Source organism: Rhea pennata, chromosome 5, assembly GCF_028389875.1.
Source record: "Rhea pennata isolate bPtePen1 chromosome 5, bPtePen1.pri, whole genome shotgun sequence".
NCBI classification, from domain to species: Eukaryota; Metazoa; Chordata; class Aves; order Rheiformes; family Rheidae; genus Rhea; species Rhea pennata.
The window spans coordinates 37,550,196-37,576,276 of record NC_084667.1 but is presented as its reverse complement, the minus strand read 5'-3'; the positions used below and the strand labels follow the sequence as shown (position 1 = coordinate 37,576,276).

Below are 26,081 nucleotides of genomic sequence, written 5' to 3'. Positions count from 1 at the left end.
ACCACATCTCGGCTGTGCTCAGGCTCAGCGGTTATCAGCTGGAAGCGCGTGACTTTACAACTGATCGCTCACTTCCTTGACATGTTATATCTGCAGAAGTAGAGAAAAGGTAGAAGTGGGAGGAGTACTCACAGGGAAGTGAGTGCTATGGGGCTGTTGCATCAAGAGCTGTCAATTCTGATCATGGGACATGCCATAAGTCAAAGTTATTATTGACCCTCTTTTGTTGGATCTGCCAGTCAGCTGGAGGTTAGGCAGGGAGGATGTGAACATGCTGTTGTGGTCCATGCTGCAGTAGGGCTAGGCGTCCCACCTGAGGTCAGCGCTTGCTGTGCTGTGCGCAGAAGGCAGCTCCTGCCCTGAAAGTCTGGTGATCTCTGGCCAGTTCCCAAAGTAAAAAATGTGGGTTTGGGTCCTGTCTTCTATTAACAGAAGCTTAAGCTTGAGTATGTTCAAATTCCTCTTTCTGTTTCCTGAAACTTGCAGCCAGGGTGCTGCTGAGCTGATGCAGGCTGGCAGTTGTAGGACAGAAAAGGCAGGCTATGAGTGCTGCCGAGAGCAGGACAACACTCCCCTCTCTGGGTTAGGGCCTGCAGCACATGGTTGTGCCTGTGATTGCGATGGCAGCTGAGTCGTACAGAAGGGAGCTGGACTTCCCCGGATACGAGGCGCTTGGGCCCGAGTAAAGAGTGGGGCACCCTGTCAATGCCTGGTGAAGACAGTGTGGTGGTGAAGTGGTGATGGGCAGCCATGGCGGTGGGCGCAAGGGGAAGGACAGGGGCGTGTTCAAGGAGGGCAGTACGTGGAAGTAGTGTAATGATGTGGCAGTGCACGGGGGGTGCTTCTGCTGAGCAAGGTAACTGTAATGAAGTGATGTTCAGTCATGTTGTGCCTGTAAATGAACTTGAAAGGAAGGGGAATGAGCAGATCCATGCAGACACTGACACTCCAGAAAATGAAACTGTATAGGGATTTGGCTGGAATTTGGGAGGAGACTGCCTTTGAGAGCTTCAGATCTAGTTTATGGGTACTTGAGAGCTGTGGATCAGACAGTAACAGTGTGACTTCTTTAAAGGGAGTATTAGCAGGCCAGGAGGACAGGGCCTGCATATCTCCAGCATCATGTTTTCCTTGGGGGAATGCAGATGCCTTGACCTAGTGGAGTAGTTTGGCATTACCAGCATGAAGGAACTCCAGGGTGGGTAGTCCCCAGTGGTGAGAGGATGACCAGCTGGTGGGCTGCCAGGGTTTTGATGAGGATGGGGAAGTTCATTGTGTAGGAAACAGCAGTTGAAGGAAGGGATACGGTTGGGGAAAATGCCAGCAGAGAGCCTCAGCCTTGCCTGTGCTGCGTTATCTTTTCTGTCACTGTTGAAACCGCTGTGGCCCTCTGCAGCCTGGCAGCAATCCTAAACCTGGCTCAAAGGCTGGATGAAGGTGAGCTGGCACAGAGTCACTGGAGGGAAGCAGCAGTGCAACCGTAGCAGCCTCCCCGAGCCGCTCTGACTGCACGTGGCAGCTCACTGCCTGCAGGGCTGCTAGCTCTGCTTCCTCCAGACTGCGCAGCTTGCACGGAGGCTGTCCAGCTCTGATCCAGGCCATCTGGTGGGCACTGCTGGTGCTGAGGGAAATGCAGTGCTCCTCAAAAGAGAGAGGAGGTTCGGGCAGGTAATACAGTGCTTCCGCAGGCCTTAAACTCTACTGCAGGAGCACATTTGCCATTAATTGTCAGAGCTGATGGAGGAGCAATGTTAGATCTCCAGTGGTCTAATTGTGATTCAAGTTGAAGTTACTGTGTTCTGCTTGGATTGAGCTCCAGCTCTTCCTGTGTAGTAAGAGAGAGCTTGGAAACACGTTCAGAATAGGGTGGCGCACAGAGACTGTGCTGCAGTACGTTAGGCTCCAGAGCCCTGGGTGCATACAGCAGTGATGCTTGAGTATGTTCCTCTTTTTTAAAAGAGGGAAGCAGGTTGAATAATGGAAAGCAATCTTAAGCTTAAGTTTTCTTGCTGTCAATCACATCCACTGCTTACACCAGTGACTTTCTCAATAAAGCACCTCTTTAATAGGCCTTCTGGTAAAGGATAAGGTGAACTTTTTAGCTAATGAGCACAGAAGCTTTAAGGATTTAGTCTGGTATAAATATGAAAAAAACACTTGCAGCTGTAAAAAACCAACCAACCCAACCTTAAGGGAGTATGTGTGGGGAAAGCCATACACCTGGGGAAGCATAGGGCCTGCCTGGGGCTGCTTTGTCACATTGAGAAGTTGAAGCTGGCAGCGTAGAGAGCCTCCCTGTTTGTGAGCATGGGCAACTACTTCTAGGGATGGCTGCAGTGGAAAAATATAGTTTCCTTTCCTTGATTGTGGTAGTGCGCCTTTGAGATAGGAACAGCCCACTTTTTTCTGGGGTGCATCTAACTGTACTTTAATCTACTGAAATTCACAGGCTGCAAATAAGTAAGTTGAGCCAGACTTGTTTTAGTATGTGCTTTACATTAGCATGTCTTCACTACTAGCAAAGCGTGGATTTGAATGGCTGACAAAGCAGCCTGTAACAGCTGCCCTGTGGATATATGTAACAAGCAGAGCACTAATCCTTGAAGACCTAAACTGACTTTTGTAAGATCAGTAGAGAGATACAGGACTACTTAAAATGATGTAGACTCTCTATGTAGCAGAAAAAAAAAAAACCTTCTTAATCCCGAAGAATGAAATAATTTATTTTACCAGTAACTTTTGCTCCTGCTGTATGCTTCAGAAGCATGAGGGGACAGCTGAGGTAGTGCTCTACACAGCTCTCTTTAAATTTAGATATGAATGGAGCCTGTTTTAGATTTATTTGAACATCAGAAAATACACAGCCTAAGCACTAGAGAAGACTTCACTTCAGGATTCAGTAGGGTTTATTCTACAAATCTTAGATCGATGCCAATGATACAAGTTGTATGAATTCTCATTAAAAATACAAGTCAGTATAAAGATTCCAATAGTAATATAATGCACGATGATTCAGTTTCAAAACTTAAGGAATGAATGTGTTTTGGACCATGCTACAGAAAAGGGGAATACAATGTAGAAGAAAAAATATTTAGTTTACCTCCCTTACTTCAGGAGGGGCCTGTGCCTTATTGCAACAATACCTGAAAAAGCAACATGAAGTGCATAGCAGCCTTGCCTGTACAGTCTCTAGGCAAAACTATTGAATTTAGTATTTACCTCCTCTCCCCCCAGCTCTGTAAATTAAGATACATTTTGATAGCCTGGTATCAGTACAATAACTTAAAGCTATAACAACACCCCCCCATAATGATTGCAACACAACAGTCCTTTGGACAGTAAAATGTTCATAAAATGCACTGAAATTTTTCCACTGTATTAGGTGTTTTGCCAGGAATGCTAAATACTGATTCAAATCAAATGTGAATTAGTTCCATGTTCAAAATTACTGTCCATTATTTTAAAACAAAGCGATTATTGCTAAGTCTCAGTGTAGTCTAATACTTGAGTGTGTTGTCATAGCTTCAGGCACAATTAAAATATAATCAAATATTTTCTTGAATCTAGCCCTGTGATATAATGAAAGCTGTAAGAGTTCTCACAAAGTAGTTGGAACTTGACCACACAATTGCTAGATACAATGCTTTGGAACGGGAGGAGACAAAACTACCTTTCCTTGGAGCTGCCCGCACTTAGAGAAGATTAGGCTTAATAAAGCCATACCCTAAATTTCAAAGAAGCTGTTTATTTATCACAGGAGGTAACTTTTGACAAGACGTGCACCTCTTTCCCCACATGCTGTACATATATCTGTTTATTCCTAGTGATCCTTTCACCCTGCCAAAGGCAAGCAGTGTCCCTCTTGCTGAGCCCAGTCATTTCTTCTAGCAGAACCACATTAACATTACAGAGCAGGTATCATGCATCTATCTGCAAAAGCAGACAGGGAAACTAGGCTTAACAATAATGCATACATTTCCAAACAAACAGAGTTTTGGTGCAGACTGTTACATTAACTGAAATTCAGCTTTTACCAAATATTAGCATAATACAAAAATCCAAACACACTGGTATAAATAAGCTGCTGACTTCCATGCATCAGTTAAAGAAAAACCCCTCTTGCATAAATGGAACAGCAGCATAGAACAAGCACAGACTTGGCTGTACAAATACATCGTTTTGTCTGTAGGAATTTGCAAGAATTCTCCAACCACCATCCTACTGTAAGGTTTTAACATCATACCAATGGTGGCAAGATCTAACATAAAGCCATCATGCAGGCTAATGGGAATTTCTTCTTCCCTACTGAACGCTGCTGTGCTTGCTTTGAATACATATTGTCACTTTGATTCGTCTTTGTAGTAAATGCATCTAACAGTCACGTTGTTTAGTCAGAAGTAAAAAAAAAAAGTTCAGTAACCCAGTTACTGAAGTTAAGTAATAGAGCTTTAGTACTGGTCAAGATGACAACAAAATACAAGGATGTCATTAAACTGCATATATAATAGAAAACAGGTTTACTTTGCATTTAAGTCACATTTAATACAAGACAAGTTGATCAGAAACAGTGAACTGATTCTATTTGGAACAAAGTATGGCACAGATTCCCGCTATCTATGGACATTGTGTAAATAACACATTTTTCACTCTTTGCAATGATTATCAATTCGCCAAAAATAGTATAACAGTCAAGAGGGAAGAGCAAAGGAGAACAGATTTAGGAGAAAAAAAAATTTTTTAAAAAAAAGTCTAAGTGAAAATAAGTGACTTTTTACTTCTTTTGTAAGAAACTTTATTTTTAAACTTCATTTTTAAAAATGCATTCTCTCCTCAGAACAAATGCCACCTTAAAAAAATGCAGTAGCACACACTTGCACTCAAGGAAAACATGCAAAACTGATGGTTGAAAAAAATTCGGCATAAAAATCCAAGACTTCAGGCAAAAGTTTGCCCCCATGTGCCTCTAGGGACCCCAGACCATAAACAGCTTTCAGTGCAATTTCTCTTGCTTCTAATTGGTGGGGAAACATATGGCAGAAGCTTGTCTTCTGACAGCTAGACTCTCTCCAGATGTTTGAAGCAAAAACAGTCTCAGCTATATTTTAAAATACCCTTGTTAAACTGTTGCAGGAAGTACAAACAGAATTCAATAAAATGTCAGAATCCAGTGAAGAAAAACTTTTGAAGTCTACCCTGTGCCATACACTTCTTAAAAAAATTAGACAGAAAAACAGATTTTTATTAATACACCCTCTTTAAAGTTTTTATTTCTGAAAGCAGCTCTTAATGCAAATCAAAAGCAGTTCCTGAGTAACTGCAGTAAACAGTGTCTTTTAAATATTTTTGCACTTCAGCTCTTCTGTTTTGGTTCTCCTTGTTTTTCTCCCTAGTTTTCAAGTTTAAACTCTGTTCTTTTTCAAAAAAATGTGCAAGTTCAGTTAGCATCATTTCCAGAAGTCCACAGCTTGCAGGTCTTCCTGCAACAACGGTAAGTTCTGCACATATGCTAGGCTGTATTCCTATACCTATTGCAGATTTTGCTCTCAAACCTGTACAGCATGCATTTTCACGTCTTCTTCAGCATACGCCGGGACTGCCATGTATGGAACTTATTGTAGGCTGTCTGCAGCATCTCTTCTATATGACTTATCAACTGAAAGATTAAAGGAAAACAAATTGTCCAACTACTGGAAAATAGATCCCCTCCCTTCCCTTTGATCAGATACATGGTTGGACTTTTCTTTTTACTCACTAAAAGAGCAATGTCACTAATATTAAGAAGGTACACCACATTGAGAGGAAACACTTTAAGGCTTTATTATAAAAATAGCTTTAGAGGTGGCAGTTAAGAGAGCTACCAAGGTGAAAAGGCCAGAGAGAAGTGACACTTGATTATGCAAACCCTTCTTCCAGTATTTAGTCAGGGACAGCTTCAAAACTGTTTCCCAACAAATCAGATTTTAAGTAGAAAAAGCTCTACTTCATGATGGAAGTGACAGAAATGGGAAGTCAAGGTTCATTTTTCATCTAGTTTGGGTAATTTCAAATCATAGTTCTAGACAGATTTTTGTTATTGTTCAACAAAGTTGATAGGGAGATAGGGGCGAAAAGGCTTATATAATTGTGTACTTAATTCCTAACTCAATTTCCTAGTTAAGAAACAATTTAGTTCCCTAGAAAGAAGAAACAACCCTACCATCTTGTGGATAAACATAATTCAAGTTTTAATTACATAGGTGCGTATTAATGCTTAAAGGGTATTTCCCCTTACGTTTGTGCTTAAATACTGTCTCCGAATCTTTTCTTGGAACGGGCAGAGCTTTGTAACCTGAAATCTTTCCAGGTTACTCCTCATTTTCACAACCTGAAAGAGAGACAGGAACCAATATACTAATCATTTGCATAAAAGGTTTGTTTTCTTTAACAAATAGTTCCTCAGCAAAACACTTTGTAAACTTTGTAACTGATTTGGGGCGCTATTTTAAATATATATAGTTCAAGAAAGGTGAATCACTAAAATATCAGTCTACACCTTGAGTGCCTGTTTATTGTCATGGCAAGTGTAACATGCCTGAAAATGTAGGTTGGCAATGGGATTAGTAAGTGCTAGCAACACTCTAGATTCAGTATTTATAAAGTACATCTTTCTTGCTTCAAGCAAAGAATGTACTATCGATTTTTCAGCCAATGCTTTGCAGCAGAAAACCACAATGTCTGAAAGCAAATTTTAATTCTCAGGAACATAAAAATGGTAAAAATCCTATTCCTGTATCAGGCAGCAACTCTCTTTAAGGCAACTTTGTTCTAAAGAAGCAGTATGTGTTTTGAAGCTACAATTGAGTGATTTTACAATGGATAGAAGGATGATGTGGAAAAATTTCTTGTAACTATCACTGCACAGGTTGTGTCTTAAAGTTGGGGAAAGGGAGCCTTGGTTTGTTCGTAAACTGGGAATGAGAAATCAGCAGCTGGAATATACCTGATCATTTTGTCTGAAATTAGCTTACAGCAACTGCTGCTGAAGGGTGCTAACAGGCATGCGGGGATAAGGATCTTTTTAGCCAATAGCACCTGCAGGACTGCTAGAAAGAGTAATGTTTTGTGTAGCTTTGTGACTTTCAATCCTAAGAAAGAATAAGTGCTGCATTTAAAACATGCATCTTAGTTCCATACTTGAAATTAATGAAATTGTTTTAAAACATGATCTAGCCACATCATAACCAGGGCTGCCCTAGGAAGTTCCACCTTACCTTTTCTTCGAGGAATGGCGTGCTAACAGGAAAGCAGGACCAGAAGTGTCGTAGCAGTTCCCCTACTGCCACATACAAGTGTTTTAGTTCACACTGAACATCATTTGGCACCATCTCTGCAACAGGAAAAGGGCTCTGTCACATCACTCAAAAGTACTATATGTAAAATGAGAAAGTAAGGCTAATGAAAGAGTTCAACAATATACAGCTCTCTAATAGAATCAAAGAAAAGCTGGCTGAAAGGGAACTCTGGAGGTCATCTACTTCTGCCTTGCTCTTAAAGTAGGACTATGAGCAGCATTGTATCAGGTCAGCCACCAATTTATAGCTATATACTTGAAAGCTTGGCAGATCTATGCCAGGCAAAGAATGGGCACCATGCTTACTCCATGATTAGAAGCAGCATATTTGGCTTCCGTGCCAAAGCTAATAGTGTAGCAGTACTGCTTTTGGGACAACTGCTTTGTTGTCTTGCTTAGCTAAGAGGCTAAAGGGAAAAGCAACTCTGCTAGCATGAATGGGGCACTAGGGAAAGGAGTGATTAGATGGAGGTGCAAGAAGGATGAGTTGTCTGTTTTGCCTTTGCAGTCTGCAAGAGAGTTTGGTTTGTGTCGCCCCCCCCCCCAAAAAAAAACAACCCCGTGGGCCCTAAACGTAATCAGAAAAAAAATAAGTTCTAAACAGCTACCTACAGCTTGCTTCCCTAGAACTCTTTCAACATGGAGCTTTATTTTCTAAAAATCAGAAAGAAATCAGAAAATAGAAATTCCAGTTTGGAAACATTGGCAAAGTTCATAGGGATCAGTTCTGGTATGTTTAGTGTAGGGTTCTAAGCTTTCATCTGTTATTGGTGTAAGGATACTCTTGCTCATTCCTTACTTTCTGCGCAGTCAGGCTAGCAAGAAGTCTCAGAGAACACAGTAAGCAGGTAAAGATCTGAAAAGCGCAACTGATACTATTACAGAAGTGGTAGGGAACCGAGGAGGCTAGCTGCTGCTAAGGAACAAAAAGCAAAGCATGCAAGTTGCATGAAAAGAAGCTTTTTCTTTAGCTAAACGAGCAAACCCCACCATCTCTAGGAGAATTTAGTATTGGATGCACCCTTCAGCACTTGCTCTGTAAAGTTCTCTTTCACTTGCCTCAGCACAGGTAGCCAATACCACCACCCTCATGGCAAGGCTGGATTGTTGTTTTTCTTTTGTTGCCAAAACCCACTCTTACTCCAGATACATGTTTCCATAATTTCCTTTATCATTATAACATGTTCTAAGAGGAGATAAAACAGCAAGACAGGTACTGCTGTATAATGTAGGAACATATTATTCATGTTTTATAAACACTAAATCCTTACGGTTTATGGCTTGCTGTGTTCCACCCTGCATAAGTGCTCCTCCAGGTGACAGGACTGCAATAGTGCTAGTAGCATCACTACTTGAAAGAACCTGAAGGGAGAGAGGGAAGGACTTTTCTAACAACTCCTTTTAAAATAGGTCATATTTGAACTCTGACAAAGATACAGTTGGGCAGATAAAAAAGCTCTGATGATGAGTTTGCAGAAGCCTCTCTCCTGCTATACAGCTGAATTGGGCACAGTTCCTCTAAGTGCTAGCTCATGCTTTTGGTGAAAGCTCTCCAGTTATTATGGAAAAAAACCAACCCTTTCTCTAATATGTGAACTGGCTATGGAGCTATTTTGAAGTAAGACAGAGACATTACATTACAGAGATGCAGCATGCTCAGAATTGTGACTGCTTTGGAGGTTAAACCTAGATTTAGTATGAGGGGAGATTCAGGAAGTAGCTGGGGAGATTGACTACATGGTTTACTGCCATCAAAGTGCCAGGACACAGCTTCTCTGCAGCACAGAGTGTAGGAAGATCTACATCCTACTGTACCACATTTTTGGGCATGAGACCCATTTTATTACGAACCTGCTTATTATAACCTCTTAAGACCATTATACCCTAAGTTCATAGGGTGGGGCTCAGCACCAGCCTCCACTTCCTGTTGCATGACTTTCCTGCTTTACAGCTTTGATAACTTTATATACTTCTATTTCCTCATAAAGCCTATTGTTACCATGCTCTTAACTCTGAATATCAGCAGTGCACCAAATATTTTTCAGTAGTTCAGATTTCTTAAACACAATAGATGAAAACATATCTGCTAAAGTTGTAAAGTAAATTTAATAACAAAACTATTGGAGCTAATTACTAAGTTTTATCTGAAAAACTAAAGTTCCAGTAGCCAAGAGACAGACAATTATACAGAAAACAAGATGCAAGTTTTTAAAATATTCTTCCATACCTGAGTTAGTTTGGGTACATATGCTTCCATTTCTTGCCTAATACTCTGAAAAGAATTAATTATATCCTGACTGGTTGCATATTGCTGTGATTGAATTGGAGTTGGACCATGGTAATACCTATGAGATGAGATAAGAAGAGGAAAAAAAAACAATAAGAGCACTGGTAAAATTGAAACCAAACCAAGTGGAGAGTTGTCCAAATTTTTCTCATTTTAGATGCTTTGCAACTTTTGACACTATCATTTAAACCTTATGTACTGACATAAAAAGAAAACAGCCTGCCAAATGGGGTGAGGCTGGGTTACAGATGATATGGCAGCAAAATTAGAAAGTCCTTGTTTCTATTATAGAATCTGCAAGTTTCATCTTGCTATGAAAAGGTATCTGTGCTGTCTGTTTTGTTCAGCTCTGGGAATACCACTGGACTAGCAAAATTCAAGCTATTTTTGTTTGAATCTCAGCTAAATGTAGTCACAGCATGTTTGGAATTGTCCTCTTTCCTGTAGTATCACTCGTATTCTTTCCTAAAGTTACATCTGTAGATCTCAAATTCAGAAGTCTATAAAGCAAGATTACAACTACCAAAAAAATACTAGATTAAGTCTCTGATGTTCCAGTTGTACTTTTTTGCCCAGAAGTGGATTTTGCTTAGGACTGCTTATTTCCATATGCAGCACATGTATTTTACACTGTGAGTTACAACAAAGTAATGACAGATGCAAAGTGTCAAAGCTCTTTGGTTAGGTTTATAAAAAAATTCTAATTAGCTGAAAAGCAAGATAAAAATCAAAATGTAAATTTATATAGCAATTACTTGAGAACTGGTTTATGCAGGAGTTCATATCATCTTTCTAAACTTAATCTAAACACACTTCAACATGGCATAGTGCAAACTAGATCAGTTGATTCTGTGCAGGTTATGAAGAGAGACCTGCTAGACTTAACATGCTGAAATATCCATGCATATTTTATTAACTTACCGATCAGATTTCTTTAAATTTAGTGCAATAGTTTTAATGCTATTATTCTTTGCTAAATCTTCATATTCAATGGACTCCTGCAGTTTCACCTGAAATGAGTCAAAAAATTAAACACATTACAAATGAGGACGGAACTTGATGCATCTAGTGCTTTTTTTTCTGATTCACTGAGTTCGAATAAAAAGATTACTAAAAATAAAAGAAAATGAAAATAGCTGGAATGGCTTGCATCTACACTCCTGAGGAAACAGTGCCCATTCCTGCTTAAAAAGTGAAATTTGTTAAGTCTTCCTACTACCACTTTCCTGAGGATTCTGGCCAAAATTTACAGTCCCTGCTGCTTCCAAGAAGTATTCTGATAAATATGCATAGATCATTCTGTGAGCTCCCTATTTACAAACATCTATCACCAGGTTAACAGAAGTAGTAATGAATTAGTGGCTGGAGTACAAGAGCATAAGACAAAAACTACAATAGTTACCCGAGCTATTAGATGGCAGTACAGCTGCAGCATTAGTGGTGAATGACGACAGCCTTTATACAATGAAAAAACTACCTTTGAAGTCACCCACTCTCACGCTACTTTTCCATTCCTCCTTTTGTCAGACTCCTGGCCTGCTATATTGTTTGGCCCCCAATAAAAATGGCAGCTTTTAGGAAAGTCAAAGTTGCTGACTATCTCAACATTCAACATCACACATATTCTAGAGCCTTTTCTCACAGTATACAGAGCTTGTCAGTAATCTTGATGTTTTCTCCTTTAGCTGTCAATTATAGTAAGGAGTATTCAGTTTGGTTTTGTAGCAATTACAGCATCTCCTTCCCCACTCTGAACTGTTATGGTTAGTCTAAAACAGGTTTGCCCTTTTTCAGTATACCAGGAATTATTACACTTTTGGTTTAACCTTACTTCAGCTTCTGATCTTAAGATGAAGGCTGATATTATCCCCTCTACAAACAATTCACTCTAATATTGGCTCTACTGAAGAGATCAATGGGACCTTCAAAGCATGATTTATTTGTTTTTCATAACAGATGTATTCTAGACACAAAGCTTCTTTACAGACTCTCAGGTGGTTATTCTTTATACTTTTAAAAAAAGATAACTGTCACTTTAAATGTTTCATAAATCAAGTAATGAATCTTCAGCAATCCCTTATAACAGAGCTTCTGATTCCTTTCAACTAGAATTACATCAGCTAACTGTGTACCTTTTTCATTGGTGGTTGAAAGAAATCTGAATCCCTGGAGTTTCCATCTGTACTGCTGGTCTCGCTGTAATGGTCATTTTGTGCTTCTCTTAAAATAGAGAAACAGCATTAAGAATTCACCTCGCAGGAAACTTAAGATACAAGCTAGAGACGAAGTAAATACATCTGTTTCAAATTTTATATTCATGTTCACATACTGTATATCCATTTTTTACCCCTTACACCTTCATTTGCACAAACTGACCTAGACAGAAGGAACCAATACCTGTTTGTCAAGGGGGAAATTCGGCAGCAGGGAACTGTGCTTCTTCCTCTCAGCAGAAATACCAGCAGGCCCACAATGCAAGTGCAATGCCGCAAAGTCATGCCTAAATTACAAACGCTTTGCATACACACTTACCAAGTGTGCATACACACTTACACCAAGTATTCATAGCGGTACTCGGAGCCCTGAGCAGACTATGAGAATGACAGCTAATGTTTTCTCTCAGTCTGAACTGGGAAACAGAAATGCATCCTATCCAGAGAGGATTCTTTAAGGTTTGTGCAAGACAGAAGTACAACATGAGGGAGCACAGCTAGACAGAGAAAAGTATTTAAGTAATACCTCTCATGGGTAAGGTCTGTAGGATTTGGATACAGAAATAATCCTTTGGTAGATGTCCGTAAGTTACTTGTACAATGGGCCTTAAGACAAACCTCTTTTATTTCTCTTGTGGAATTTTGTTTCACTTGTGGAATTACTGTAAACATGCATACGTAACCAGCTAATGTTTTGGGCAGGATACTGCATTAGACAAACCTTTCTTCTGATCCATGAGTGTCACACTGGTGTTCTTTTGCTTCCCCATTTACCTGTTTCCATACACCCAGCTACAGGGAGCCTCAGCCTACCTACTCCAGGAAGGCAGGCAACAAACTCCCTGCACCAGACCCCTCTGCTCGCACAGCAAACAGCACCACTTCCTTGGCACAAATGCCCTTGCCCAGTCTTCACTGGGGCTACAGAACTAAGGCAGAAACAGGCTTTTTTTTTTTCATACAATTTGTATGATTAAAAACTCAACTAAAAATAGCATTTGTCATCTCATACAGCTCTGAAGAGATTGTGTAGAAGTAAAACGGAACCTACAGCTATTTTCAGTTCTAGATCATAATTCTCTCGTTAATATATGTTAAGATCTTGGATGAGTAACTGCAGATGTAGTTTCCTTTTGGAAATTCCTTAAAATTAGTTACAATAAAAAAATCTTTTAAACTACACTGAAACTTACTGTTTTCTGAGGCCAGCTGCAAGGACCATGGCACTGTGATGATTAAAGCGTTTTATAATGGCTGCATTACTACTTTCTCTAACAGATTTTGAGGCATTTGATGTAGAGGCCACAGAAGCAACACCATAGCCCTATAAGGAAAAGAACATTAGTTACCGCCTGCCCCCCAAAATCAAAAGGGCCATTTTCTGTTTTCCACTGAGTCAGAAAACCTGTGCATCTTAGTTTCTGAACATTACTGAGTGATGCTGGAACATCATCTGAAGTAGTATCTTGCTAATACTCCTCCCTCCCCTGCTCCTATCATCTACGTGATTTGAGAAAATCTCCATTTTTTTTTCTATCATTTGACAGTTTCAAGGCATTTGAGAGAAGAGGAAAAAAGAAGATAGTTTTAAAAGATTAGCTTGAAAAATTACTTAACAGATCACAATCTTTTCTTTTCTTTTTTTGTTTGTTTTTTTTTAAGGATCTCTGGTACTGTGTTGAACAGGCAGGCAGTGATGGCAAATAAGAGCTATCAGTTGTTTTACTGACTACTCTAATATCTTGTGGAACACCAGCAGCCCACAGGCAAAATAGCACCTGTCAGGAGGATGTGCTAGCACTGAGGTTCACAAACCCCCCAAACCCTAATGCTGGCAGTGTTTCCCAGTTACCAGGTGGCTGAAGCAACTCACAGTATCCCTAAGATCAGTTTCATACTTGCAGTTAACAAGGCTCAAAAGCAAACTCCGGCTGTTTGCATAGCACTCCAGACATACCCATCCTCAACTCCTACTTCAGCTTCTGACTGTTAGCTTTACATAACACTTACAAGGAAAAAAACAACAAAAACTCTCAAAATGCAACATCATTATTAATTACTACTCCTGAAGTTTCAGTTAAGTCCACTATGGAAAAGTGCGTGTGAGTGTTCTCATTTTGGTACACCACTTAGGACCATTGTTTTATTTTATACTTGGAGACAGATAATAATTTCTTATGCCTGTTTTGGGCAAAACCACTGATATTTAAAGGTAAGCAAGGAAACTATATACAGTGTCCTTAATTAAGCTGCATCAAACACTTGCACATGTCCAAAGTGAGAAGAAATGCAAAAACTCTTCCTGTCTTGTGCTACTCTTCTGTACATTGCCACAGTTTCTAAAAGGTAGGAGGAAACAAGAGAATCTACTTTGGATTAAAAACAAACAAAAAACATAGAAATTAAGTAATTCCTTTTAAAAACCAGGAAGTCATGCTTTATACCTGGCATGCTAAGCAGGCATCCAAGGCAATAGAGGTCCACTGGGCACAGACTCCAATTCTTTACACACGTGTAACTATGTAAATTATAAATACTCCATAAAATTGCAGCACCATAAGTGATGCGTTTCAGAAGTAGTATCTGTAGTACTTAGCCTGAAGATGGACCAACTTCCTTCTTAAATGAAACTAAAGCTTTATTCTTTTTGCCAAATACTTACTTCATCTAATGTTTTATCTTCCAAAGCTGTTAAATCTATCAGAGGGTTTTTTACTCCTTGAGACACCATTGTTTTTAACCCTGTACAAAAGGAGTAGAAAGAAAAGACCGTGAAGAGTTCAACTATGTAACGTTCAACAAATATAAATAATTGTGAGATTATTAGGTTACATATAACCTGTAAAAGGAGAAGGCAATGGTTCTGCAGATGTCCATGTATCCTTATGACTAGTAACTTTCAACCCTTTTCAAAGTCTCCTTTAAAATAAAAAGCTATAAAAGCTATTGTAAAAGATCATCTTACTGATTACAGAAACTCCATCAGCTTCTACAGATTGAGGAATACCGTTCAGGGGGGAAGGGGAGATGCATATTTCATACTCAAGTACAGTATCAGTTATAGCAGGAAGTGGAGACCTCAGCTTTGTATTTGTTATAATTTTGCCATTGTTTTGATACTGTCTTGTGTAGAATGGTTATGTAACCTCTCTCTATTTACGTCTAATGATAGTTTCTGCTTGTGAAGTAGTGTGAGATTCCTAATATAATACTTTCATTAGGCAGAACACATGCATATTAAGAAGGGGTGTTAAGTGATGTTCTCTCTCCACATCTCTGTATGATTACAAACCTACCTCAAAAAAAGTTTAATGTGAAACCTTAAAATATCATCTGACTTAAGTCTTTCTAAAAAAGGCTGACAGAGAACAGGGATGGTGACTCCTTCTACAAATAGAACCCACATTTAAATAGGATTCACATTTGTGTATCACTCAAAACTGATCAAGTACAAAAGCTATACCTGTGGAAAGTCTTATACATACCACACACAAAAAAAAAAAAAAAAAAAAAGGCTTGAATTAACAAAATAATTCCCTGGTAACAGACTGTGGAGCATAATCAAAGTAGCACGATACAGTATTAGGGCAATTTGTCACTGAGTTATTATTGTATGAGTTGTGAAAAGGGTAATTCTAGTGCTAGCACTTTCCAAAGGCTAATTTGTTTCAAGAAGTATATCAGATGTAAGAATTCTTCTCTATCAGACACACTAGGAGTAGCAAAGCCATAGCTAACTTTCAGTGACTATTTGAAGCCATCTCTTCACTATTTTGACAAATGAAATGTTCAATAAACAAACACGAGAAAACTTTGACTTTGGCTTTGTTAGGTTTACTAGATAAATTTCTAAGCTCTATAATATAACTAAGGTTATAATGGCCTACTGCAGAAACAGAGTCAAAATTCTTACCTTTTTCATCCAGTTTGGCACACTCTGCAAAGAGGTCTTTTGAGCCTGTATTGAGCCTATCCCGATGGAAGTAATGAGACTGAAAAAATCGTGTCCAGAATTCCCTCTCTGTCATGTTATGTGGAACATTTTCTGCATATTTCATTTTTACTGCAAACAAAAAACTGATTATTATAAAGTGTTCTGCAAACCTTAATACTATGTTTTATGTTAACCATTCCTTGTTTTCAGCCTAAGGCCAGCTTAATTTGTGCCAATTAAGAGAATATAATCAGAATGCAGTAGTTTAGCACCAGCAAACAGATGTTGTTTTATCCCCTGCAATCTCCTAAAGTTTGGGCAGGGGGTGAGGGGAAGAACCACATTACAGAAGTCTGAATGACTATTTTATTTGCCAGAGTTCTAGGCTTTTTTATTCTCAAGATGGACCTAATCTCTTTAATGTGGGGCCAAAATAAATTAGTGCCAATGTCAGCAATATAGCACAGGGTAAAAAGAACTTTTCATCCTAAACATGATTTCTTGAAAAGTAACAAATAAAAACCTTGAATATAGGAAAATCACAGGAGCCAAATATCTAATTTTAAATATTATAGTCAAAAATTAAATGAGGTTAACAAGTTTTTATTTCAAAAGTGTGTCTTAACACATACTTTTTTTCCATCTCTCCTCAAGTTAAGGAAAGAGAGGGAAAGTCATCTGAAAGACAGGGAAGAAAACCCCTTTATATGTCCAGGCTCAAACTAACATTCTAGATTTCCTGCAGTAAGACTGTAATAAACAAATCTTAAATGAATGTATTTGTTATGCAAACCACTATTCTTACCTGCAGGATATGTTCGAAATATGGATTCAATGATATCTGAAGTTAAATTGTACCTCAGACCGTTGCAGCCATCTGTTTGAGGCCGTACATCAGCCTAAGAAAAAGCATACAGGGAGAGAAAACAGTTAAGTTTGAATTCTGTCTGAAGACAGAAGAGGAAAGGCCAGGCATCTTGCAATCAAATGCTGTTACAGATAAAATAATCATCTTTCTCCAATAATCCATAGGATATTTGATTATACGCAAGTATTTTTAGAAGGAGATGTACTTATGCAGTCACTACAGAGGTGGAAATGGATTCCAGCTAGACTGTCTAAGCTCTATAAATTCTGTTGCAGGAGTAAAAACATGTCTCTAAGGGAAGAATCTGAAGGTTGTACCTAGATTACATCTAGAATGCATTTAGGCTACTGAGACCTGTTTCTACAGACAGGTAACATAACAGTCCTGGAGAAAGAAGATGATAAAATAGGCTTTCAGATTACACAGTTGTTTCTCAAGAACCTGAAACATGGATTGTTTTAAAAAAATGGGAGGGAACAGAATCTTTTGTATGGGAAGTATTTGCAGCTTCCTTTATGCATATGGATGCTTCAACAGATACTCCTTTAATTTTTTGCATTAATACTAAGTTTTCTAGTTGTAAGTTCATCACTATTCTTGTTTTGTGGAACGCAGAGAAGCAGTATCTGCCCATTGCTGCTTTAAAGTAAGTTCAAATTAAGCATCTTAAATTGTCAGATGTTTGAGGTTGCAGTGTCAAATAATAATAATAAAAAAAACTTTACATTTTTTCTTCCTCTACCTTTGCAATAGTTTAACACGTGAAGTGTTAGCTAAGAAACCAGGAAGGAAGAACCTTAAAGTAGACAGAAATAGAGTAAACAAATGATAGAACTCTCACTTTCCCCAAGATGTTTGCTCCAAAATCCTTTAAATTAGATGCTCAACATACCAAAAATGCTGCAGAGATGCCCACATCTTGCTTACTAGGTGCTGCAGAATTATCCACGGCATTCAGGCTCAAACGGTTGGCCCAGAATTCTTCAGCACTGATTACTTGGCTCACAACAAGGTCTTTATAAAGCTGAAATAAAACGGGATCTTCTTGCAGCATTCTGGTAAGAGAATGTATTGAACATAATTGATTTGCTGCAGAATAAATCACTAGGATTTCCATAACTAACATGGGTTCACAAAAGGAACAGAAACTAATTTTCTTTCAAAATGTATTTCTTAAAACCATGCAAGTGACCAACTTCAATAGCCATACTTGTCTCAAAAGAACAAAGAGGACTTAAAAACCCCACACTTTGAGGAACAGCATTAAATACTAGATGATAGTAACTCTTGGGATGAAGTTAATGTGGGATTAATGACTTGCCATTAAATATTCTGTGATGCTCTTGTGTCTTTGCATGCTGAAGACTGAGCCTTTTAAACTGCAAAAGCACAACAAATTTTCTTGAACTCCTATAATAAAGATTTAATGTGGGTGAGGGGGTTCAGTGCTATCCAGTTCTAAGCTTTTAGATCTTAAAATTCAGTAGTTACAGGTCTGTCCTAGTACAAGAAGATAGACTGGGATGCATGTGAATTAAGACACTGAAACACGTTACCTTGAGTTGTTTGCTCATTTACATTCTTCTTAGGGAAAGCCTACCATAGGACTGTCCAGGAAGGACCATTTAACTATCACATGCAGCACAACTGCTACAGATGCATTCAGTTTCAGTGCTTCCACCAGGAAATAATGTCTATGAAAGTTATCATCCAATTACCAGTTATTACCTTTACAGGTATCCAAAGATCAAAAAAAAAAAAAAAAAAAAGAAAGAAAAAAGCACTTGAAACTTTACTTAGCTCATGTTTAACCTGCTTGTCATACAGGTGTATGTACAATTTGACACCTACTAGTTATTTTCTGGGAAAGGTGCACATGTGTGAAGAATCAGCCAACAACTTCAACAATTTTAAGCACGTAACTCAGGGACTTGATTATTTACAAACAAAAAAACCCCAGGAGTGTTAAGAATATATAGAACACAGTAAATGGCCTAGGGAAGAACACTGATAAATTACAATTTGGTCCGAATGAAAATTTGTAACTACTCTGAGGAAGATGCTGGATGAGGTGGAAGCAATAACTTTCTGTGGCAGGACATCTCTAGTATGTTTTCCCACTAAGGTTATTTTTCTTATTTGTTTTTTCTTGGTGATACAAATACATGTTACCAGCAATTTCAACAAGTTAGTGCAACAGGAAACATTCTTAATTTGAATGTGTCACTGAAACTTGAATTTTGGTATGTGCCTCACCTCTGTGTATCAGTAAATGGAGGAACCACTGCAGAGACTCTGGATATAGTACCCTTCCACAATTTTAAGAGACTTTTGGCCTCATCTGTTGCAAATTAAACCAATTAAATTATATCACTGGACTCTGACTTCTAATAGTTAAAAAAACAAGCTGTAGCTGTATAGAGATGCTGGCTTTTCTAAAACTAGAAAATGTCTTATTGTCACATGGCATAATACTTTAAAATTCCGCTTAAGGGTACAAAGATTCAGAGCTAAGACTGCCCACATACTTGGTATTGATACTGTTAGAAATAAGACAGGTAGCATAAAGAAACTAGTATGATAATAGTGCCAAAGCACCACAGTGCTGTAGACCCCAGTGATGACTGTAGTACTGGAACCAGTTAGCCTTGGATATGTCAGAGCTCCAGCACAAGAGCTCTTGCAGTAACATGGTTCTGTTCTCCTGAGAAATCCTCTGGCAAAACAAACAAACAAACTCATCTGCCCAATGAAGCAATGCTCCTATCTTCTGAAAAACCCAGCTTTTAACATTAAGTTCAAAGCTAGAACAGTCTTTGAAAGTATTGCCTGGGAGCTATCAGATACAGGATTCACAGGAGATACTAGAGTGAAGTGAAACTCATCCAGGGAAACCCAGAGAAGCATTCTCTGTGGCCACAAGGACTGGTTTAACGGAAATGTTTTAAGAGAAGCATACCTTCAAAACCCTTTACGGAAAAGGGCTTAGGCCCTGAACATCATCTCCAGAAGCTTCTCAAAATAAATAACCTGCCTGTCTAGCTACAGCTACAACAATTGCATCTCAAGTGAGATGAATGAAAAAGCCTAGCAATTTAGTAGCAGATACCACATACCAGGAAAGAAGGTTCTAGTAAGGTGGTGGGAGGAAGCGGGGTGGGAGTGAGGGGGAGAATCACCAATCAGGAAGGGGATAATTTCCAGGAAAAAAAATCTTTCAGGCAGCTTTTCTAACACCATACGTACGTACTTAGGAAGACTATAGAGACAGACTGCCAACTGGGTACTTTTATCTCACAGTCATGGGTAGCAAAGACTGAACGGCAGCTGGGCTGGCTGCCTTTACGCTCGGAGAAGGTGTTACTGAGAACACGAGTACAGTCTCAACACATCACAGTTATGTAAGGTCTCAGGAACTCCCCTGAAAGTGTTCTTTACTATGGAAACAAATGCAATATCACTAACAATGTTGCAATACAGCATAAGAACTGTTAAAAGAAATTCACTGTAGTTAGACAATAACTTAAAAGTATCTATTTTTGAAGGCTTCCCCTTTACCTGTTCTTCTCCTCAAGTTCTTTATTGGCTTTCCTTTTGAATTTGGGCAACAGTTGTTGAAGAAGATCCTTTACTGCATCTCGCTCCTTCACTGCTGTGCTTTCATTGGAGAAGTGGAAGTTGGTTGTGTCCCCTGCGTGCAATACTAGCTGAAGCTGAATTTTAGCTTTACCTTCAGGACTGATTTTCTGGCCTAGATTACACAGAGAGTATTAATTAGCAACAGACAGTGAGCTTATGTAACAAGTTATCTCCCCTAGAGCATTTGCTTATAAGCAGTTATCCACATCATCCAATTAAATATCATTATCCTGTGTGTGAATTCCAGACGTGAAAGTGGAACATACAGTCTTCTCCTTAAATTAGTTTGAAAGCTCCACCTTCTTTTCTCTAAAACACAGGACACTGACCTCAGCGGCATATTACTCAATATCCTTCAGCCACAGCTCAGAAGCCTGGATCCATTTTTGCATTTCCTACATGCTCTGCTAGAAAGCCACAGCAAATTAAGACTGTCATCTCCTAGATACTTTAATGTGGTACAAGTTCAGGCTGCTGCTGAAAGGTGACAACCTCATTCTCCCTTTCTGCTTCTCCCTGAAGCCTTTCTTGTACTGGTATTAGCATCTGTGCAGCAAGCCAAAGCAAGGAACAGAGCTATTCAAAAGTATCCCCCTCTCCCCTTCTTTTTCAAAGCTGGACCAGTTCCTGGAAAAGAGAAGTGCTAAGAAAGCAGATGCAGGGTGGAGTAACGCATGTCTGTTGACTGCAAAGATGTGCTGGTTTCAAGTGGCACGGTAAGCACAGTCACTCACTAGCCCTCCCAAAGGTGATCACCAGTGCCTCCAAGGTGCTATTACACCCTAACAACTCATGAACAAAACATGGAAAGCCCTAACTCCTGCTTGCTTTCTCATAACCAGAAGGAAGAGTGGCTTAAAACAACTATACTGGTGGACTGTTTTACTCTGTTGACTTCAGCAAAGTACTGCAAATGGCACCAACATAACTTAAGACTCTTGGCCCTCTCTTCCAATGCGACGAGGAGACAGGAACCAAATATCACCACTAAATACATTTAATCTAAGTCCATTACAAATTTGTAACTACCCTTTTTTTCCCCCCTCAATTCCATATAACAAAAAAAGAACATCTAAGTTAGACTTCTGTCTTGAAGCATTTAACATATAAACTGCTCAGGTCTGAGGCTAAACAGCTATATAAATCCTCTACACAATTGGACATAATAGGTGAATAGACCTTCTAAATTTATCACATTCATGTTCAAGAAAATAGCATTTTAGTTTTGAATCTTCACACACCCTTTTGATCATGCTGTAGTACTTGTAGGTGACTCTAGACAGCAAGATGCACTGAATCTTCTCCAAGAAAGCAATGCATACAACTTCCCCCCCCCTTTTTCTTCCTTTTTTGGCATTCAAGCACATGGAACATTAACACTAATTGAAGCCAGACAGACAGCATACTATAGACATTTAGTGTTCACTTTTGACTTGCAAGTACCCTGTTATTGCAACAGCAGATATTTGTTCAGTAAATTACCAGTCAGGCCAAACTCCAGAAGCTAGTGCTTCTGGAGCTGTGGTCTGTTGGACGAAAATAAAACAGTGAGGTTCATTTTATATGAAAATTGAAAGAGCTTTAGATGCATACTTTAACTGGTGACATGCCAGACAGTACTGGATTTTCAGGGCCTAAGATAGACACTATTGCTCAACTCTCCTCCCACCCTTTCCTCCACAAGCATATGGCATAGATTATGTCTCTGTTCAATTTACTGCAGAAGTTAACCAAGAGTTAATAGCAAATGCAGTATAACTTAAATATCTGAAGACTACAGAAGTTCTGCAGCTCTCCTTACACTGGTAATCATTCACCCTGGTCTTGATCACTACTGTTATATAAAATAGTCTACTATCACCTCTAGACCCTCACAAATTGCCCAGCTATTTCATAGCAAATAAGCTTCAAGTTGTACTTAAAAATCTATTGAAATACTATATACTGAAGCTGGAAGAGAAAAAGTCTTCACTTACATTTGATGTCTGCATACATATGGCTGACTGTGAATCGGTCTTTGCCTTCAGGTGCCCATGCTATCCTTTCAGCCATAAGGTAGAGAGCCCCGTCCTGCTTCTTTTGACGTACCTTCTTTACGATCAGTAACACTTCTTCAGATGATGTTGCCATGGTGCCTCTAAGGAGCTATTAAAAACAGAGTTGATTACTATTGTTATTTTCGCTGTAACTTTCTCACTATTTCCACCTGTTTCAAGGAACTCCAACCTGCATGTACATGTTAACGCCATCATCATTTTTGGACCACCCCAGATAGAGGCACTTCCCTTTGTCAATGCAACCAACAAATTTGTTTAAACAAAATACTGCCACCGACCTAAATAATTTACCTAATTACACTGCTGATACTGCTTGTGCTCCATTAAAGACTCATAAATCTTATATTTAAACTAATAACCAGATTTTCCTCTTCTGATGCTCCTCTACTGGTTTTTCAAGTTCAGAAGAAAACAAAACCTAACCAAGAAGTTATATTCCAAATGTCCTCTGTCATTTGGCAGTGATTTCCTTCTTCAGCATGAATGGTAGCTGTTAAAACATTTCAGAAAAGGGAAGGATACAAGACACAGGAAAAAAACATCAGCTTTCAGTTTTCCTCTGTATATAACGTAACCCAGCCCAGTTACAGTTCTGTTCTTATTCTAGTGACTTTTGCCCAAGGCTTGAACAGTATTTCACACACTTGATTCAAGCTAGCCCATTTCTTACCTTCCTCCCCCAATTACTAAGGGATTAATGTTATACCTGCTTCAAAACAATGGGAATTTGTCACCAGTTTCACATCAGCAAGCCTTCAGATATCTGGTGTGCCTTCTTCCCAGCAGCCACCACCCTTCCTCCTTACACATTCACTCAACAGCCTTAAATTTCTCAAGGAAATGTGTGTGTGTAAGCGTGTGTGTGTGTGTGTGTGTATAAAAATCAAAACATCACACATCTATCAGAAAGTTACACATTCAGTACTTTCTACTCTAAATAGTCTGTGTCCAATTGCTGTATGTGTACATCATATACTTTTGTATTGATACATAAAATGATTTTTAGAAATGTTTTGAAAAACTGCTATGCACATTTCATGTGTTTTAGAGTATCTGTAGCATTTTCTGCTGCCTGCATCAAAATTCAAAAAGAAATTTGCATCAGCTATCACTGCACACTCCTAATAAGTGTCAGAAAGTGATATTCCTAAGTATTTGAATTCACATACTTATTTTTTTTGCTAACAGAATGGGATATTTTATTTTGACAATCTGCAAAGTAACATAACATTCTCTTCTGCAGAAGTCTTACAAGCTAGTCACCAAAATGCATTACGTAATACAATGAATGGAAAGATATTTAATTGCAAAAGGGCTCTGCACTTAAGCTTTGCTCCTTCATCGCTTCAGTCAGCCAACGCTTTGTCAAAGACTTCAGCAATGCTGAACTGAGCGCAGCGTGGGGTTTCCCATCAGCACCACTGCAGCAATTGCTGGAACACGCTGGGCAATGTTCGGGCAGCCCTGCTAATACTTCCCTCTCAAAGAAAACCACAGGGCATAGTTTCAGGCCAGCCTCCTAGCATAATCTACGACAGCCTCCCCAACAGCATTACTCTCTCTCAGGGGCACCTGAACTACCATCTTGTTTAGAATTTCCTGTTGTAGTAGGTCTGTAGTCTCTCACTGGCACCTTATTTTGGCTGGAAAAAGGCAGCTGGCCGCAGACTCCAACAGACCAGAAACCTCCCTCTTCTATGCAAGACTGAGAACTTTGACTTTGCTCTCCCTTTGTTAATTTAAAATCCTTTAGCCTTAGGTCACTGTAATCAAATGCAGGAGAGCTGAAGGCACAGAATACAATGGAGAGAAACCCACACTGAACAGAAGAGGAAAGCATTTCCACAGCCAGGCTCATTCTGATGCAAGCTGCTTTGCTTTTCTACCATGCTGTTTCACCCACCTACAACCAGCCTTTCAACTAAGGGAGAAAACGATCAGCAGCTAGCAACTTCTCTTTCACGGAGCCAGTGGTTCTAGCGCAGCACCCTGCAGCGTACAACCTGTGACTGCACAATTATCCCCCAAGCAGCTCACGCTACCTCTGGGAAAGCAAATGCATTAGCTCACTGGTGCCCTTATTTATGTCACTGCTGTTTCCTTTTTCATGCAGCAATTTACAGTGGCCATAGGATGATATAAATCACAAGCAGCATAAGCATTATCCAAAAGATGGAATACAGAGTTGTCTTCAGGACAGTAGAGCAGGGAAGGGGTGAGGGGGGTGTTATTACTAACCAGGGGAAAAATTACTAACCAGGCTTTACAGAAGTTAGCATCTTTTGCTAATGAAAACAAGATGGCTTCTCTAGTTAAGGACACAGGGGTAAAACAAAAAACAACAAAAAAAACCCACAACCTTCCCAAAACAACAAAAAACACCCTAATACAAGAACACAGCCTATTTGCTAGAGAAGTACGAGGGTGGTCTCCTGACAGCAGAGGGGAAGGCTGCGCTGTCATGCCTGCTGCTCACTCAGCACACAGAGATCTCCCCCCCCCTTTTTTGATGCTTAAGGCAAGCCATTAATCATCTATTCATTCCCACGACAATATTGTGGAGGTTAAATATAGAGGTTAAATATAACCTCTATATTTAATGACTTTCCTGAAGTTTCAAAAACTGTTACTGTGGATGATAACAGGACTCCTGACAGTTATGGCTGCTCAAAGGGCAGAAGGCAAGAAATGCAACATTCATATTAAAAAGAATCTGTTATTTTACAGCTTTACCTGGTGATTTTAACCTGCTGCTAACAGCAGTAGTACTGGAGTTGTCCAGCTGCAAATTTAGGAAGGGCTTTCTCTGATTAAACGTCTTCATGAATAGGGAAGGCAGAACAGTTCATTTTAAATACTCAAACAAGAATGCTTCTGAAGTGACAGAAAAAGGTATAGTTAATATCTAATGGTCAACAGTTCTGGAAAGCATTTAGATGAACCAGTAGCCCTGACCCAAGGGATGCAACTTGTCATCAAATCTGTCTCGGGGCAAGTAACCTCAGCTGCATCTTATGAGTGGCATGATCCATCAGGAAGCTTCAGCTTGGGGATAAGATGAAACAGAACGGCCTACCTGCTCAGCCACTGATTTCGGGGGGTGATCCCTCCTCTCCTAGCTTGGTGGGGCTAGACGCAGCATTGGGAAACACCAGCAAACCCCGGCAGGCTGTACTAAAGCAAGGGCGGCTCGGACGCCTGCCCCCAACGCGGCGGCTCCACCAGCGCCTCCAAGCCCGCGGACGTGCCGCCCCGCGCCCTCCCAGCGCTGCCACCGGCGAGCAGCCCCCTCCCGCCGGCGCAGCGCCCCGGGCAGCCTCCGCGCTCTCCGCAACCGCGGCTCGCTCCGGCCCGGCCCGGGGCGCTGCGGCAGCCGCCGGGCCCGCGGCCGAGGGGAGCCGCCGCCGCCGCCGCCTGTCCGGGCCCCGCTCCCGCCGCGCCCGTTAAGCGCCGCCGGGGAGCCCCAGGGCTGCCCCCACCCCCGCTGCCGGCGGGTCCTACCGTGCGGGCGGGGCGGGCCGGGGCCGGGGCCGCAGCCGGGGCCGGTGTTAGGGGGGCCCGGCCGCCTCCGGGGCCATGGGGCGGCGGGGGCACGTGACCGGAAGAAGCCGCGGCGGGCGGGCGGCGGGCGCGCGCCACGTGACGGCGAGGCGGCCATGGCGCGCCCCCCGCGCGTCACGTGACGGCCGCGCGCCGCGGCCATCGCGGCGCCTCCCCGGTCACGTGGCGGCCTGGCGCGCCCCCCCCACCCCC

At 40.4% G+C, this 26,081-nt stretch overlaps 1 protein-coding gene across 5 annotated transcripts; it reads right to left on the bottom strand.

Moving 5' to 3' along the window:
- Positions 1-2,888: 2,888 nt before the first annotated feature.
- On the bottom strand, positions 2,889-25,915 carry GTF2H1 (general transcription factor IIH subunit 1). 5 transcript variants are annotated; one of them, XM_062577473.1, is made up of 16 exons: positions 25,830-25,915; positions 25,062-25,202; positions 22,248-22,416; positions 20,191-20,383; positions 17,525-17,687; positions 16,570-16,663; positions 15,744-15,893; positions 14,493-14,572; positions 13,024-13,154; positions 11,750-11,837; positions 10,539-10,627; positions 9,558-9,675; positions 8,602-8,692; positions 7,251-7,366; positions 6,272-6,364; positions 2,889-5,653 (listed from the first exon to the last, which is right to left on the bottom strand). In XM_062577473.1, exons 3-16 carry the CDS (start codon positions 22,399-22,401, stop codon positions 5,567-5,569), a joined length of 1,647 nt encoding a protein of 548 aa, XP_062433457.1. In that variant the 5' UTR covers positions 22,402-22,416; positions 25,062-25,202; positions 25,830-25,915; the 3' UTR covers positions 2,889-5,566. The 5 variants fall into 5 exon arrangements, with proteins under 5 accessions (XP_062433457.1, XP_062433460.1, XP_062433458.1 ...); XM_062577476.1 differs by lacking the exon at positions 25,830-25,915 and adding an exon at positions 25,405-25,631; XM_062577474.1 differs by lacking the exon at positions 25,062-25,202.
- Positions 25,916-26,081: the final 166 nt, after the last annotated feature.